The following is an 18,870-nucleotide window of genomic DNA, read 5'->3' on the forward strand; positions in this document are numbered from 1 at the left end:
CCAAAGTGAGGTATCCCAGCGACAGAACATAAAGGCAAGCAAAGCGCCTCCAGCCTGTCACGCGACGCCGGAGAGACTATGGATCCCGACACTCAACGCTAAACAGCGGCACGTGCCGGGCATGCCTCCCCCCTCCTGCCAAATATTTGCGCTGAGGTCATCCGGTGAACTTTCTATCTAAACGGAATGGTGGAGTGCTTGCTGAAAGCCTTTCATTCCGAAGTGCGCTCTCCCTCTCCGACGGACACTGTTTCAGTAGCGCGCTGATTAGGCGATAAGGTGTTCCGATCGATGACACGCTCCTTCTTCCTCCTGTTTCACAATTCATTAACCCGCGGTGCTTAACGCTAATTAATTAAGCTGGGGCGGCAGAGGGCTCTTCTCCAGTGCCAAGAAATGTTCAAGCTGGAGCTTGAAACGGTCCCAAAAATTTCAGCGACTGAACACAACCTTCAATTGTGTGTCAGTACAGTGTGGTGCACGAAATGCTGATGTTCCTGTTTTGCTGCATGTAAAACTTGCCTGTTACATCCTGTTGGATAAATGAGTCAGGCAATCTAAGAACACTGGCACTCAGCCACAGCCACAGCAAGCTCACAAGTAGGTGCACTCTCCCTTTCTTCCTGGAAAACCATTTTGTTTCACCACTGTTTGAATAAAAAAATTTAAAAAAAAAAAAGCAACAAAAAAAGAAAAAAAGAAATCGATGAGCAAAACATTATCTTCACTACCACCAGGGGGCACTGCAACCCGGCTAAACAACTACAACGGTGCTACAGTGCTCCTGTTTTTTTCATGCACTTAAAGGTTGATTGTGAGCAGTAAAACTGCTCGTGAGCTGTTCATTCGCTGTGCAATGTTATTAAGATTAAATATCAGCAACATACATGTTGTATGTGCTGCAGACAATTCTCTCTACAGAAGCGAGAACATTTCCCCGAGGTCAGAAATGCAACAGTCTTTCCATTTCCCCCAGAAGAAGAGGATATGAGGACAGAGGGCTCCTCTGTTCTCTGTGTGCAGGACAGCACAGGAGACTGAACCATCTCACCAGAGGGAGGGCTTCTCCACTCCACAGAGCAGCGTCTTCATCTCTTATCATGAACTCTCAGCAGATCAGCAAAACTGCAGCTGTCGCTAAAAAGCCACTTCCTTGCCTATGACCTGGTTGCTCTGCATGCACGCAGAGTGCCACAATCAGAGAATCAGATAGGTGGACGTGCGATGCATGGCCAACGTTGCACATCGCTAGACATGGCAGGTACACGAGTAGCTATAGTAAATTCTGTTAATTTGAGCTTCCAACCGATGACTGTGCTTTCCGGAGTGAAAGGGGTGGGGTACAGAGTGTAACAGCTGCTCCTGATCTCCCTCAGTCATACATATGAGTGGAACCCCCACAGAGCGTTAATGCACTTAGCTCTGCTGCCCCCACCCTCTACATCTCAAAGGAAGACAGAATCAAAAATAACTCTAAACTACACCCTTTCACCATTTGACCCCCGGGGCGTGATCGCGCCGGCGCTCACTGCAGGCGACCAGACCTCCGTTAGTCCGTCACACTCCGCTGAAGCAGCCTGCAGGATGTCACACATTTTTATCGCACCCGTAGCCACGCTCATGCTGTTCCTTTCCACAGAGCGCTACAACCCCTCAACAAAGGAAACCGCTTCTGAAGCCCTGCATGGTGCATTGGCCATTACTGAACTCTCAGCTAACACAGTTTACCAGCTCACCAGAGCTTCTAAACAGGTTCACCGTTACAACACTACAGTCAGTATCAGATCCATCAGGAGACTTTCGAAAGCAATTACAGAAAAAATTCCTTTGAATCTCCACTAGCCATACACTACACTCCTCAGTATTCATGGCACCATTAATATAAAGCACCCATTAGGGAAGAAGACACTAGAAAATTAACAGTTACACATTGAGTACATATCTTCATAATGTCAAATTCATATAGCTCATCTCATATACAGAAGGCTCCTTTTTGATTAGTGAGCCTGGCGATGATGTAGCCAGCCTAGGCCAATGACCGGTGATCTTGGTCACCCACATGTCTTCTGATCTCTCAACCCTTAAGCTCTGGGGGGGGCACTGTTTTATTGGCGGTGCCCCCCCCAGCGTGGTGCTGGACACTTGAGCAAAGCCAAGAGGTATTCGGGGGACATAAACCGGTCATCACTCCATGAATCAGGAGCGGGCGGCACAGGCTCGTTTACACTGTACCGCGACGAGCTAGCTAACGAGCTAGCTAACGAGCTAGCTAACGAGCTAGCGTACCTGCCACCGCCGAACGCTGCAGCGCCGGTCTGTTCAGCTCACTCACACACACACACACACACACACACACACACACACACACACACACACAGACACAGACACAGACACAGACACAGACACAGACACAGACACAGACACAGACACACACACACACAGACACACACACACACACACACACACTCACACTCACACTCACACTCACACTCACACACACACACACACACACACACACTCACACACACACACACACACACACACACAGGCCACAGCGCTGAACTCCGACCCCCGTGCGTTCTGTGGGCTCCGCACGCTGTTACTCACACCACCCCAAACGCACGCGCTGCGTCCAGACGGAAACATGCAGACGGTGCAGTAACTACTTCCCCTTTTATTCTTAAATAGTTCAGTGGAATATCTCTACATCTCTCGCTATGTATGTGTTGTTATTCCCCTTGCCGCAATACAAAAGAAAATGGATATAGCCCGTTCTATTCTTGGCACACAATGCTGACTGTGGTGTTTCTGCAGTTAGGAGTGCAAACGCCAGTCTCCACGGTGCCTGTTAAAAACCACATCCACGTTCAAGCTGTGAAACCATTTACACGGCAGGTGGGAAATCAAGGTGTGATGAAGGTACAGTCCTCCCAGCCGCACCCTGGCCGGCCCAGCAGCCCTCCTGCACACTAATGAGGTTAGGCCCAGTTGCGTTTGGACCGGCCGCTCCAGCCTGGCGCTTTGAGGCACAGGGTCACGGAGGAAAGCAGATCTGTTTTGATCTCTGCCTAAAGGAGTGGGCTGTGGGGGGGGGGGGGGAGAGGGCCATCCAGGGGGCTCTGAAAGGTCACAGGTCACTGGGTCCCGGAGACCAGTGAGGCATCTCCCCTTTCAGATGACAGGTGGTTCTGAGACACTGTGAGCCATTTGATCAGCCTTCACAGACCTCACAGACCTCCTTAAATCAGGCTGACTGACAGTGAGTATGGAACTATTACACGCATGAGTGCAGGTGTATATGTATATGTGTATATATATATATATATATATATATATATATATAGAAAATAAAAAGTTAAAAGTCGATGTGCAACAAAAGGAGGATGGAAGTGATGGAAAATAAAATGAAAGTTCTATATGTTTATAAAGCGTAATGGGGGGGGGGGGGACTCTTGTTGATTTCCGCCTGCCTCGTGTAAAAGGCTCCTGTTCACAACCGTGTGCAAACAGTTCCAAAAAGCAGACCAGAAAAGCAGACCCCATGATCTAAGGACAGCAGCATGTGTGGGTGCAGTACTCACCAGTCTAATAAACTGCACAGAGATGCCACAGCATCAAAGAGGGGGAAAGGTTAACTGAAAATATAAGGGCACTGAGGGCACAGTTACTGACACAGAGAGCACTCACACCACACAGAGCCCGGGGGGGGGGGGGCAAGAGAAAAGGAGGAGGGCCGCAGAAACTTGGAAATACTTAAACCACAACAATAGAGATTATGAAGAACAGACAGAATGATTTAGGTAGGTAAGGTAGAGAAAACTGCATTATGACATGTGACCTTTACCTTGATTTCCCTTTGCTCCACAGACTTCTCCCATATCTGCTGATCATAGGCCCCAATCTGCAAGAGTAGAAACACAAAAGTTGAAGATCGCTTATCAGCATTGTCTTTACTCACAAGCTTTGAAGAAACATTTATCCAAGGTGACTTCAAATGTCACTTTTTGCTGTTGTTTTGCCTCTGTGACATTTTAATAGCAATTCTTAGGAAAAACACTTTGTTCTTTTTCCTTTTGGTCTCATGACATTTGAGGTTTAAAAATAATAATAATAAATTCGAGCATCTCCAACCCCTTGTACATTTAGAAAATTGAAGCCTAGATGTGTTGAATTGTTTTTCTTCACATTGTGTTTTTTGCCACACTGTTCAATTGTAAGTCACTGTTTCAGGTCGAACGCTGGCTGAAACCAGGTGAGAGGTGCTTTCTCAGCTCTTGTACCACACGGGTGACAAATCGGTGGAGGAATGAATCAGACTGCAGTTCCGTTGCAAGGGGGGGGGGGGTGCGGGTGTCTGGAGATGCACTTCGTGGCCCTCTCTGCTGCAGGGGCTTTTGTTTGGCGTGCGGGCGAGTCTAAACCACAGCTGTGTCCCCCTTTCAGGAGGGACACAATAGAGACCCCCGCTCCCCCGTCCCTCCCTGCCCAAAGATAATTAAACCTGCTGCTCCCCCAGCAGCATGGGCATTTCAGAGTTAAATGTGCTCAGAGATCAAAGGCAGGTCCTCTCACGGAGGCCCTCCCTAAATGGGAGAGAACGCTCACGAGAATGAAAAGTGCAGCAAATTCCACGCGCGACTGCACACACTCGCTGCTTTACGACAGGGCTGACCTCACACCTTCGGACAGAGCACCGCTATGTAAACACAGGTAGCGCAGATAATTTAGCCTGTCTCCAGAGAAACGGGGGGAGAGGGAGAGAGAGAGACAGAGAGAGAGAGAGAGAGAGAGAGAGAGAGAGAGAGAGAGAAAGGGAGAATGTCTCATGTGAAGGTTCACCAGCTTCAAACGACTTCTTCACAGAGCTGCTTGGTGCACGAGGACTTCCTGTGCCACGTGCAGACCTGCGACTTCGCCCTGCACCACGCGTGACGATTTCTCACAGGAACTCGCACAAAAGCAGCATCTCCTTCGTGAAACCATTATCTTTCAGTTCTATTAAAAAGAAAAACCATCGAAAGTTGAAACATGGGCAGCCTCTTCCAGACCGCGAACACAAACTTTCTAAATATGGACAAAGCAGCAGAGAGAGAAAAAAAGAGACACTATGTCACTATCGTTCCAAGCTCAGACTTCCTCTCCTCCATTTTATGTGTCCTGGGAAGTGACACAACCATCCAGTAACAACAGATATCCATCGCACGGCGCCATGCCGACAAGATGCCTGAAAACACAACACTGTTCGCTCCCACACACGCGGCACGCAGAGCTGGACGTCTTCCTGCGGTCTTACAAACACTATTCTTCACGGCTGACAGGAATCAGCCTCAGCTCCCGTACAGAAGATGGGCTCCTGGTGATTAATGACCACAGCATGCAGCCATTAATCCATGTCAAAGTGCGTCAGTTTTCACGTCAGTCTAAGAGAACTCCCTCCAGCTAAAAGCTTAACAGGCACGTGTTTAACCATGACGATTCACGAACATGGAACAAGGCAGGTGTGGAGCCCGACTAACACGATCAAAATCACTACCCCTGGCGTTTACTCACGCACTAGCCAATCACGTAGCAGCTTCTGACCCTAAAACACCAGCAAACAGAGTTCAGACGAGGCGGAAGCTCGGTGGCGCACAGCGGGAACCGGTGCCCGCCAAGCGCCAACGCCGTGACTCCAGCGTGACTGGCACATAAAACGGCGCAAATTCCTGCCCTTTAGAAGTCATAGAGCGCTGCGCTTCCTGTGAACCCCGGCGGAGGACAATTGGGGGGGGGGTGGGGGCGGGGGTTGAGAGGGGGGGTGGGGGTCAGCAGCTGAATCGTGAGAGAAATTCGGACTGGCATGCCACCGCGAAGCCTTCGGCAAACAAGGTCCCGGCTCAATTGCCCGGCTGTTACATTCCCCCGCGGGCCGCTTTTCTGCAGACGAAAAGAGCGTGAGATTGACACAACATTCTATCCGTGATTTTATCTTCTTTATTGTTTCCTTTGCAGACAAATCACGAACAACGAGCACCCAAGAATACTGGGAGATTAATATGACGTGTAAAACTGTTCGTTGGTGTCAAAGTGCGTCGGTTTTCACGTCAGTCTAAGAGAACTTAAAACCGGACACCATCTATGCTGACAAGCTAGTCATGCAACAGGTAGACGAGCGCCCTATCGCTGGCAGCTTTCTGAAAAGGAAGGAACAACAGTATCTGGACGCTGTAAAGGTTTTACGTGACACATAAATACTCAAATGAAATGTTAACTAGATGGAGTTAGAAGGGCGGTGGCGGGGTGGGAGGGGTACCTTCATTCAATTGCGAACTCCATCGCCCGAGAAACCCTAACTCTCCACCAATCCCATCAAAATGGCCACCTTTTCCACTGGAGACGGTGATGAAGGTGATTAGCCTTATTCCTGGGTGTTGTTTGCGTGCAGCGGGGGGTAAGGAAGGGGGGGGGGGGGTCTGCCCTAATGAGACCAAGCCACCTGCGTTCCCCCATCTACCCAGTGGCCTCTCACGCCAATGGAAACTCTGCATTTTTAATGAGCCCTTCATCAAACATGCATTGCTAAGGAGCCTTGAGAGGGGCCAGTGATGCGGTTACGGACTGATCCGTCGGGTAAAAGCAGCACATCGCCACGGCGACGGGGGACGGCCTGCTTGTACTGAGCACACACAGCCACGTAGGGTTAGCGAGACTCCAGTCTGCTCACCTAAAAACACCAGGGACCAGGAGAGACAAACAACTCAAAGAGAAACGCACCGAACAGTCGCTGGTCACACAGCCTTCCCACTTCCATAAATAGCCACACCAATCAGGGATGACCACTGGCACCTGCGAGCTAGGGCGAGAGACATAGCGAGAGAGCGAGCGAAGCAGGGAAGCACGTAACACCAATCTTATCCAAAAAGGGCCGGTGTGGGTGCAGGTTTTTGTCCTAGCCCAGCACTGGGACACCTGCTTCTACATATCAAAGTCTCGATTAAAGACCTTGATTAGTTAATTAGCTGAATCAGGTGTCACAGTGCGGGACTAAAACAGAAACCTGCCCCCACATCAGGCCTTTTTGGATGAGATTGGTGTTATGTGCTTCCCTGCTTCGCTCTCTCCCTCTTGCCTTTTCTCTCACTCTTGCTCGCAGGTGCCAGTGGTCATCCCTGATTAGTGTGACTATTTAGGGATCCTGGACGCCTGGGAGAGGAGGACAGCTGTTCCACCAGGGTAGCAAATCTTTTGGCTTCTGTTAAGGTGCATTTAGTTTCCTTTTTTCTTTTAGGGAAGGGGATCCAATTTTGTGGCTGTTTAGTTTTCCTACTTCACTTTTTGGTCAATTGAAGTCATGCCCTGGGTCTGACGACCCCTTCCGTGGTTAGCCTAGGAGCTCAACTTCCTCCTGTTCTTCTGGCTGGATACCGGGACTCTTCTTGTTTCTTATGTTAAAGTCTTTTTGCGTTTTGTAAAAAAATGTTTGCCCTTTTTCCAATTGAGCCTGGTGTCACAAAAACACATTATCTGCCTCATTTACATTACATTTCCTTGGCAGATGCTTTTATCCAAAGTGGTGTACAAAAGTGCACATCAAAGGTCACTGAAACAACTACAAAACACAGGTCCGATAAGGTATGAGAACTCATTTTGTCCAGTCATGATTAATAGAGTCAGATTTGAGGATGTAACAGTTGGACAGCCCTGGATTAGTGCAGAGGAGAGCAGAGCTAACGATGCACAGCAGAAACAGGCCTGGCAAATTCCGCCCCAGAGTGCAGTGAAAATCCTCTCTGCTGTGAGGACGGACGGTCTTGCGGGGGGCGGGGGGAGGGCGGGGTGTGAATCACCGCCATAAAGAGCGGGGAGAAGACGCTCCCTTTCACGCTCGCGCGGCTCTGGGGCCAGCCGATCCGCATGGCGTCGGCGTCGGCCCCGGGGACGGCAGCGGCAGCCGTTCCTTCAGTGGGTGAGTTAGTGAGGCGGTTTGGTCAGTGAGGGAGAGTCCCTGATTTGATTCAGTGAGAGGATGTGGGACTGATTCCCGTCACAAAAAAAAAAGAGGTCAGGCTTTTAAAAATGCAACCAATAAAACACCGCCATTGCCCTGGTGGCAGGATTTCCATGGCAACTGAGCCTTCAAATGCAGGGAGGATCCTGGCCCAGAGACTGAGTCTTCACAGCGGTGGTGATGAGTTACATAACGTAGAGGCTGCAGCACACCGAGCAGGCAGCTTGTGCCTCTGAGACTCTGAGTCAACCATGTAGCCTAACTCACAGAAGCGCTTCAACGGGCGTCCGCCACCACCACCCGCCACCCCCGAACACTTGTGCAGAACGTAAACACGGACAGGCGTGTGGAGTCGCGCGCGTGACCGGCGAGACCGCGCTCGTTCCGTATTCCTCTCGCGTGCAGCCCGCCGCCGTCGACGCCGCAGTGTCATTCGCCGCAGTGTCACTCGTCACTGTGCAATCTTAATTCCGCTCGTCTACACGGCAGTCATACGCGGTCGAGCGAATTAACCACGGGCGACCCCGCTGTAACTTAAAGGCATGAACACTGCGCTCTGGCACTGGGGGAAATAAGGAGTATTTTATCCCTACGTCACCGTGGAAACTAAGAAATAATAAACTGCCTGTTACTTAGCGCTGCTGAGTAGCGGCAGCCTCATCTGCTCTTTGTTATATCCCGACAGCACTTCTGCAGCAACGGGTGAAGAAGTATGTTTAATGCACACAGGCCGTGCCATTCTTCCCCAGGCAGCTCCGACCTCCCTCGGCTCATTAGCCGGGTGCTCCCAGACACAGGAGGGCAAACGACGGCAGCCAAACGCAAGGGCTAATTAGCGGCTTTCTGCGCTGATTGCAGTCGAGATTTCCAAAGCACGCAATTACCTCACTCTTCCAATCCGCGCTCAGAGCTGAACATTTTAAGCGCTTAAAAACAAAAAAGACAAGAGATTCTAATTTTAGGCTACTCCCTTCAAATACAAAATCAAAACATTTTATGTAACGTTCGTATAAGGGCAACAGGCTTTGTCTCCCGAAAATGTATTCGTGAAAACAGCGAGCATTCAGGGAGCTGTCAGTCTTCAGTCTGGTTCTCAGACAGCTGAGCGATGCTGAGCAGGAGGCCATGTCTGTGTTCAGTGGCGGAGACAACGCAGCAGTGGAAGGGCTGCAAGAATAGAGTCATTGTTCTGTTCGTCATAATGCAGTGCGGACTGAAGAAGAGACTCGAATGGATACATTTTAGTCCATTACTGAGCTGAGGACAATGCTGAGCTATAGCCTAGCCAACTAGAGATGCTTTGGTAGAGAAGATGTCTGTAGCTGTGACTGTTGCTTGGGTTCTGAACACATAACACACACACATCCACTTACTGAAACACATACATGTGTTCATACACACTCACACCACACATTTGCTGGCACGCCAAAAAAATACTCACAACCTATCTCCCCCATACACACACATGCACGCACACACACACACACACACACACACGCACACAGGACATGTCTCTGAACTAAATAGTGCTCATCCGTGCCATAGTTCCTCTCACGTGAAAGCTAGAATGTGAAGTCAGGCGTCAGGTAATTTTTTTTCTTGTTGAGGACAGGCCTCTCCTCCCATTCTGTATGTGCTAATTGCGTTCTGCTGTCCTGATATATAGGACACTGACACCGTCATGTGACTAAATACTGAAACCACCAAACACAGGCCCTGTCTGTCTCACTGCATGGGCCATTCAAAGCAGACAAACCTCACACAAAAAAACACACAAAGCATTTGTGTGAATATATGTACACGTGTTTTAACACAAGAAATACTAATTAATACCCACCCCTGTCAGAAAAAAACCTCTGCATATCATCTGAAAGAAGATAATAGCTGCTATCTCAGTTTTGAAATTTGTACAGAAAAAGAAGTGATAATGTTTACCAAAAAAAATAAAAAATCGATTTAATACAAATCCATCTGCTCATTTCCCATAGCCCTCAGTGTGGAACTTAAAACGAGACAAGTGGAAAGACGGAGAGGGGGATAGAAAGAGAACAAGATGGAGAGATGCTGACTCAAACTGAACACTCTGTAGTCAAAGGAGAAATGGAATGCCTCGCCTCAGCCCTAAAGAAAAACACCTATGCTGTTTCCTAGCAACTAAGTGGAAAAAAAGGTTTGGTGGCTGGAAGCGTTTATTCCTTTTCCACCAATCCCACCGCTAATGTTCTGACTACACCCTTGCCACCTCATAGAAGAAAACATAGCTAATTGCAGTAGGGTGCTACAGATATGGGGTGGTGCACACTGGGAGGCATTTCCTGAGCTGGCACTGAAATGAACAAGACACTGTATTGCGACAGACGCACAGCTGAGAAGTGTATTCACGCTCGCACGTAGTCATGTGTAACCTTCCACAAAGTTAAAAACATGTCATTTAAACTTTCACAAGCATCTTCCATTAGTCATCCCAAATCCATAAGGCTCAAGCTAAATCTGGTGAATATTACCTGGCACACCTCCTAGAAAAGCTCAAAAACACATACTGGAGAGTGTGTGTGCGTGTGTGTGTGTGTGTGTGTTACACAGCTTTCTGTGAGTTACATCAGCCAGGTTTACGCTGCAACTTGCTGGACCATGAAGCAGACCTTCACCCCATATCGCTAGCCAGCCCACAAATTTAAACAGCCTAATGCAAGCTACAGAGCTGAATGGCACCCTGTCACTCTTAATCCACTAGCAATCTAAATCTGGCTGCCGGTCATGATTCCTGCAAAGAAAATAACTGTTCAGCAATGAATGCCGCTACATAAAATGTGTTTCTAAATACAGTCATTGGCTAGAAAATCAGCAAAGAACTTTGGAAAGTCTACTAGACAACTAAACTCAAAGTACTGTCGTGCATGTTTGCTTGGACCTTATGTATGGAGTGCGTGTTCACAATTTTTACTACCAATATTATATTGTTACTTATTCTCTGGGGCATAATCTGTTCCATATGCATAGTAGGGGATGAAATAGGAAAACTAGTTAAGCCAGTGTATTTAAAACAAAAAATCTCATATTCATTCTGTGAAGACTCAAGTAAAATTCAAAACAGACAACTGATTAAAAATTTTATAAAGGAGAAATTGCTACAATATATTGGCTTAATAATAATCAAGAAGGGCTTCCAAAGTTGTCCTTAAATCTCATGAATGCAGTAAGGCCCGTGAAGATCAAAGTGTCTTTGCTAATCGTTTCTTCCCACATAGATGTCTGAGTGCTGCACCGTTGGCCCGCTGTAAGAGGTTATCATGCGATTCATGTGATTTATGGCCTTTAGAATAAACATCAGGTGACCGCTACTTTCATTGCATTGTGATGTGGGCATGAGGTATGGCCAGTTCAACCTTCCTGTCACAGAGCTGATCAAGGTCCAAAACATATCATTCTTACATTACTGTGTGCATGTATGTGTGTGTGTGTGTGTGTGTGTGTGTGTGTGTGCATGAGTGTGTTTGCGTGAGCATGTGTGTGTATGAGAGAGAGGGAGGCTGGTAATGCCCATCTACCAGGGCAGCAGGGACAGAGGCAGCACTTAATTTATAGTGTTTCATTTATGATACACAGAACAGTATGTCTTGAGCCTTTCCTTTTCAAAAACAACTCAGCAGTAATTAAAAAAATTAATTCCAATACTTGTTTACAAGCACTAAAAAGATTTATGCTGGGAACTGGCTATACAAGTTACAGCGAGAGTGCTGCTATAGGAAGACAGTATCATTAATGTATTTAGGACTCAGATTCATCAATAAAACCCCCTTCTTTCGTCACTAGTTTGGCCACACACTGGTGCCATACTTATATTAAAGAACAATTGTGATTTCCCCAAATGACTTTAGATTGTAGCACTAGTTTGGTGAACTGTGTAGAAACCTATGCAAGAAATACTCCCAATACGTTAAAAGCTATCAGGATATAACAGGCGACACTGTCAGTTTGACGTGCCAATTAATTCCGACAGTTTGTAGCGTATGTTCCACTTTCTAAAATGGACATTTGAGCTCCAAGGTGGGAATCGTGCATCAAAAAAAAAGCATAATGATCTGTGTCCTACTTTCATTAATTAACTCTAATTCTCAGCCCTGAAACCCCAGTCAGGATAAAATTTAAAGTAGATAACCAAATAAGAGCCGATTAAAGGTCAAAGATCTTTGTTGCACGAGTCCTAAAAAATTTCTTGGACATAAAGTTGTATTTGTTATTAAATATTAAATAATTTCTGTTTATTTTATAATTTTATAATTTTTTGTATTCACAGTTGAAAGAAATTAAATACTTAAAATAGAACTGAAGTTCTGGAGTAGAATTATCAGTTATAACAATCATCAGTTGACTTAGTACTACATTACAACCGCAAACTATATATGACTACAGTGCAGGTGAGTATACTTTTAATGCTTGGATCTCTTGGTTCTAAAAGCTAGGCTTCACCTTGTTTGTTGTCTTGGTTTATGTAATTAATACATTCCTATGCACTCAACCGGAGTGCACACAGGAAGCTGAAGAGCCTCATAGTATCATTTATAGCTTTAGCATGTCCATCTGAGACGGATCCATTTCAGGTTTCAGTTTTATTACCCAGAGTCTCTGTGCAGAGCAGCCATACCCCAGCCATAACGGCTTCACCGCAGATAATTTAAAAAATATCATAAACAAGATTAGTACATAAGAATTATTTTAAAATATTTAAAAGTATATGTTTAAAACACAGCTCCTCTAACCTCCCCCCCAACCTCAGCCGCACGACTGACCATCAGAGCCCAACAAATCAAAACCAAAACAAACAAATTGGGAAACTACACCGGAGGCGCAGTGCAGAGACGGAGCAGAGGGGACAGGTGGAGAGGGGGAAGAACAGACGGAGCGGAGCGGAGCTGGCGGCTGTCGACTCACCTTCTTCTGGTACCACACCACAGCATCTCTCACTTTGGACGCCATTTACACCTCAGGGGTCAGCACATCGGTCATTTTAGGCTGAAAGAAAGAGAAGGAGGAGAGCGGGAAAAAGCGTCAGTCCCCTCGGGCTTTCGGCTGCCGTGTCTTCGGTCTGCTTTTAAAGCCTCGTCTTACCTGCTGGGCAGGTGTGTCCGCTCTACGACATCGCGCACGCCCTCATTAATACTGAAGAGCATTAATACTCAAGAGCCTGACGCTGCTTTACTCTCTCTCTCTCTCTCTCTGTGTGTGTGTGTGTGTGTGTGTGTGTGTGATGCTAAACGCAGCTCTGGGCTTAGCGCCACAGTGCTTATTTTATCCCGGCATGCCGAACGCCGCGAAGCGTTGGTCGACGCCCACTCGGTCTGAAAAACCCCACAGGTCAGCTCAAAAGCCAGTACGTCATACCGGGATGCTTTTTGGGTTCGGCGCAAGAATCTCAGCAGAAGAACGGGACCAGGAGGGATTTAGAATAACTGGGCATAATTACACAGGCGAGGTAACTGGTAACGAAGGTGGTGGTTTACGTTCAGCCGTACAGGCTACTGCAGGTTTGCATTCTCAGGTGTGTCTGTACCGTATGTGTGTGTGTGTGTGTGTGTGTGAGTGTGTGAGTGCGTGTGTGTGTGTGGTGGGGGAGCCTGGCTGCAAGACTACTCAGGCGAGACAAGGGTAAAAACATGGCAGGAGTACACACCAGTGGTGTGTCAGCGTTTTAGTCTGATGATGTCAGAGATCCCCCTCAGTTTTAAACACATATGTGAACAGAGACAGCGTCTGCAGAACAACAGGGCGTGTAAGCAAGTCCCTAAGTCTTCATTCTGCAGAACAGCAGGGCGTGTAAGCAAGTCCCTAAGTCTTCATTCTGCAGAACAACAGGGCGTGTAAGCAAGTCCCTAAGTCTTCATTCTGCAGAACAACAGGGCGTGTAAGCAAGTCCCTAAGTCTTCATTCTGCAGAGCCAACGGGAATAATCAGAGGTCGTGACCTGTGCGGAGATGACCAATCAAAGGTCCTGCCCCCAGGGAAGGGAGCTGTGCAGGCTATAATTAGAAATCACTCCACTTAAAACTGCACCAAGAGCTTATCGTGTTAGCTAGCTCTGAGAAGACCTACAAAAACACACAGCTGAGGGTTTCAAGGAACAAGGAAGAACACGCAGGACATTTTTACAGTGCTGTATTTTACTGTACTGTTTTACCTCATGTTTACTGTAACAAAATAGGGGAGGTCGTCCTCCATGGATAAATGGATAAATGAGTTAATTTTTTTTTAACAATAGATCACCAGACAAAATGAACAGGGTGTGAATCCAAAAATCAGTATAAGGTAACAATGTGAAATTTTCCAAAGGGAAAAAAAAAGATTTTCTCTAATTTCTTTAATTTTTAATTACATTGTTTTCTGTTGTTCTTAAGTCAATTTAAACAGAGCAGTACAACAAAATACCCAACGTTTCAGCCAAAGCCCTTTTCCCCTGAAAAAATCCTTGGCCAAAAGACTGAGCTCCTCGTGTTTAGGCTACCATCACCACCAGTCATTCTTCATGTGAAACAGGCTCGATAATGAAAGCAAGCTGGTTTTTACATTTTGTCTGCAAAGCAACAGCCATCACTGTCACCGGTCTGTCTGTGTGTGTGTGTCTGCGCGCGTGTGTGTCTGTGCGTGGGGGGCACACTCTACTCCACTCAACACCGAGACTTCACTCAACACTAGCAACACGAGTACAAGAGTAGAAGGGTCCAGAAGACGGTGTCATTCACCGACGGGCGTATCGATTTTGTTCCCATCTGATGGGCTGAACACGAATCCCCTGTGGTCTCCTCCGAGCAGCGTGGGAGGAACAGCAGCCAGCGCCTTGGCGGGAACAGGAGAAGCACTCCGCTGGTTATGCAACAGACTCCCTGGGCACGGCGGTGGGGGAGCTGGTGATGGCACTGGCCGCTCCTGAGCCCGCCGCACCGCCGTCACTCTCCAACCCCCCCCCCCACCCTCGCCCCCCCCACAGGCAGCCCATCTGCCACGACGCTCTCAAACTGAGAATGAACCGCTGAGCTAATCCCCTCCACAGCCAGCCTCCCATAACCGCTTCTGCACCAGCAGAACAAAGAGCAGGCGCTCCGCTGCAGTGAGAGATAAGCATTACCAGCCCCTCTCTCTCTCTCTCTCTCTCTCCCTCTTTCTGTCACTCTCTCTCTCTCATCAGTCTTCACTGGAAATGCCCCTCAGGGTCTGGGCCTAACCCCCAGAGGAGAGGTGCAGGGGGCTTCTGAGCTCCATAATAAACACATTTCAGTCACGACCATGAGAGCCTCAGTGAAGGCCCTGACATTATCGGTGCATCAACACCCTGCAACGAGGCTTTGCCGCAGCCGCAGTCCAAAACAACAAAAATAAAAAGGAGAAGAAAATAAGGGAGAGGAAAAGAGGCTGCAAAGCGCCCGGCTCACATCCAGGGTGTAATAAGGGCTTTGGCTGAATACAGCAATCTGACATCAGGCCTGACCTCACTCACTCTCTGCAGAGTGTCCTGAAAAACAGCATCCAGGAGCTTAGGCCGGGGATTTCATGGAAATGACACAACGGCTCAAAGCGACCGTCGCACGATGACGCTCGGCCGCCGTCGACCCACTGACACGCGGACTTCGGCTGAAGAGGAGGTGCCCGGGTCGGCTCAGTGGAATCCGGGCTATTTCTGGACACTGGTGTTCTTTAGTCATTTCATTATTCCAGAGATAAGAGACGGAAACAGAACTCCTGACTCTTAAGCAGTGGGAGCCGGTCCTGGTCTTAACGGAAGCAGGTCAGCATGCTACCGCTTCCATTCCACTGTGCGCCAACTGGCTTCCAGTAAAGACCGGACCGGCTCAAACTGCTACGCACTAGGATTGCTATTTATATCCCTGTCTGTTATTCCAAGTTACACAACCTGATTCTAAAGAAAATTGACGTTTTGCGCTGTCCATCCATCCACCCATTATCTCTACCCGCTTATTCCTGGACAGGGTTGCAGGGGGTGCTGGAGCCCATCCCAGTGTGCATTGAGCGAGAGGCAGGAATACACCCCATACAGGTCGCCAATCCATCGCAGGGCAGTTTTCGCTGCCCAGACTTGGATTACTCCCGAGAGCAGTTTTGTTTATATTCATACAGCAAGGAGGTTCCGTTTTACTGCCTCTCTTTCTACAGTATTGATGGATCTGCCTGGATGCTGTGAAGCAGGGCTCTCAAACACAAATCACAGCGAGCCACAGTGTCTGCTGGCTTCGGGCTCCAGCAACAGGGCTGAATTCAATCATTTATTGGATGAAGACGCCACACATATTTCCAAGGCTTAAACTGGCAGCGGATCGACAGGAATCGAAAAGGAAAACCTGCAGACACTGGAGTCTGGAATCACTGCCGCGATGTCATAAAATGAATTCCTGTTTTCCCCAGACGTTGGCCAAACGAGCAGCACAGAATGTATGAGGAACGCTCTCAGTCACTTAGCGACTGTATCCATGATGTCAAACAGACCGGCTTGTCTGAAGGCGGTACTTTTCCGAGTCAGCCTCGACCTGGGGGATATCTCTGCCAACTGAGGACTGAAGCGCCGCACAGGTAGCTCTGGATATTCTGGTCTTGCGCTTCGTGGTTAAATATATCTCTTACAAGTTTGCCGTCAGCACAAGTGGGGCACCAGCCGCTGTGGAATATCGTTTCTTAATGAAAATATATCAGAACTAACGAATAATGATGGGGAATGACTGCTCATTACCACAGAATCTAGCCTTCATCCAATACAACAAAAAAACAATCATAGAAACACACGTTTGAAAAATCACATTCGTCGAATGAAAAGAATAAAAACGATTTTCTGTTAACTACATTTTAAAAATATATTTGAAACATCTAGCCTACATATCTTGTTCAAACATAACATCACAAGACAGGGACCTCCAGTAATTGGTGACAAAGTGTGCCTTCACATAAATAGACTGTCTCAGTGGCTTCTATATTTAGCTCCAGGAAATGGCCGTTTCTCTCAAAGAGAGCTCATTCCAGCCCCATTGCTTGTCAGGCTCCTCCCACGTCTTTGTTTGGCTCCTGTTATAAAGTGGCAGGTGAAAGGCATTCCAGAAGCCCCCGGACTCCACCGGGCACGCTCGCAACGCCAGACCATCCTTCCCCAGCTGCGGGCAACGTTCCACAGGCGGACCCGACAACCTCAGTTGCACCCGCACCAACCCCCGCCCCCACCCGGCCGCCATAACACCACCACACAAATGGCACTACGTCCCTCTCAGCTCTATCCAAATATCTGAACCAGACCTGGGTCAGTTGGATTCGAACACTTTTCTATGCTTTACTCTCAAGAAGTGCAAACCCCGCCTTTTGGTCATATTGGCAGGCTCAATCACGCCAGGGAAGATCAATAGAGCACAGAAAAAGTATTTGAATCCAAAACAAATATGTATTTGACCCAGGTCTGATCTGACCTCTATGCAGCTGCAGCACAAGCAAAAGCCCCCCAGAGCAGCACTGAGCAGTTACCACCAATTTAGACACACAACAGCAGGCAATACTGCAGGCTCCTCCACAGATCTCCATCTCAGGGCCAAAGCACACGAGTGAAATCAAAGTGAAGAATCAGAGCGGGACTGGAACAGACCCAGCGAAGCGCTGCATGAAGGTGCGAGGCCACGGAATGCTCCATGGCTAGCAAACACCTCACAGATTCAGCCCGCGGAGATCCAGAGTCATCGCCCACCTGCAGGGACCCGTAGCTCACCTGCGCTAACTGGGGCTACCAGCGGACCAGCGGCACCTGTCTCAGGAGTTACCAGTGTGTGTTTGCACAGCGATTGCCGCAGATTACTTCGCCCAGGCTGAATCGCGTTGCCATGGCTACCTCCATCAACCGCCTGAGAGCGAGCGGTTGTCAGGCGGGCGGGGAACAGCTGGCCGACCGTTAAGATGACAAACACGGCGGACCCGCTCCTGCCGGTTCCCCCTCCTCGCAGAAGGGCTAGCGGACCGTGCTAACACGCGCCCCATCGCCCCCTTTATTTATGTACTGGAACATTTAACCAACCCTGACTGTTGTGATTCTTCCAGACCGGTAGTGCTTGCAGGACGCAGTGTCCCCTGGCCTGTGTGCAGAGACAGAGGCAGACCCACAGCTCATCTCCAGCTCAGTGCTCGTCCTGCCTCAATGGATAATGACACAGGTCTACATCACGTCGGCTGCAGTGCGTAACAGCCTCTGATACAGAATGATATTTCACTTAACAACAACATTGAGAGCAGACTTGAGTCCAAGCAAGGCTGACGAGGATGATGATGGTGGTGGCCTTTCTGCACATTGTGAGCATTTCCTGTTGTTCAGCGGCAGTTCTTGCAAACGTTCTTTCTCTTTAGTCTTTACTGCTCTGAGAGCAGAGCCCCTCCGATGAGAGATTAAGCGCATGCTGTATTTGACTCCTCTTACCGTACGTGCAATTTATTTTTACAACAACAGGAAATAAGTCATGACGCAAAGCAACAGAATAGTCTTTCATTAGAGTCACCTCTGAGGCACAGAACCTAAAAGCCCCATGATGCTTTCCGCTCCTTCTCGCTGTTCAGAATGGTGAGGAGTCTCGTGAAAGACTAAACACGGGCTGTATTTGAGGCTTGTTGCCGTATATAACCACTTCTCAGTCTCCAACAACAGGAAATGAGTATGAGCCACATCGTGCCGTCAGAGGCACAGAGGCCTTATTTTTCACCGTTGAATCCAGTCCATCTGCAGGGGAACATTAAATGACCGCATCTGAACCGCTCCTCAATGACCGCATTGTGAAGCCGGCTCTCTCCTGAGCCCAGACAAACACATCTCGCGCCACCGTGTGATTTTATTTGGCAGGATTACGTCTGTCTTTAAA

The 18,870-nt window shown here is 48.2% G+C and overlaps 1 protein-coding gene across 4 annotated transcripts in view; it reads right to left on the bottom strand.

The window, feature by feature from the left end:
• The window catches only part of LOC118232014 (putative homeodomain transcription factor 2), a 51,648-nt gene that overhangs the window by 15,247 nt on the left and 17,531 nt on the right, over positions 1-18,870 (bottom strand). For 2 of the 4 annotated variants that reach the window (XM_035426523.1, XM_035426519.1), the window contains exons 2-4: positions 12,920-13,000; positions 3,845-3,901; positions 3,582-3,593 (exon numbers count right to left, since the gene is read on the bottom strand). In XM_035426523.1, coding sequence (XP_035282414.1) covers positions 3,582-3,593; positions 3,845-3,901; positions 12,920-12,964 — 114 coding nt within the window. In that variant the 5' untranslated portion in view covers positions 12,965-13,000. Of the gene's footprint in view, positions 1-3,581; positions 3,594-3,844; positions 3,902-12,919; positions 13,001-13,096; positions 13,252-18,870 lie in introns of those variants that run through there. The other 2 variants (XM_035426521.1, XM_035426522.1) reach the window with 2 other exon arrangements.

Source organism: Anguilla anguilla, chromosome 7 (genome assembly GCF_013347855.1).
Source record: "Anguilla anguilla isolate fAngAng1 chromosome 7, fAngAng1.pri, whole genome shotgun sequence".
Lineage (NCBI taxonomy): Eukaryota > Metazoa > Chordata > Actinopteri > Anguilliformes > Anguillidae > Anguilla > Anguilla anguilla.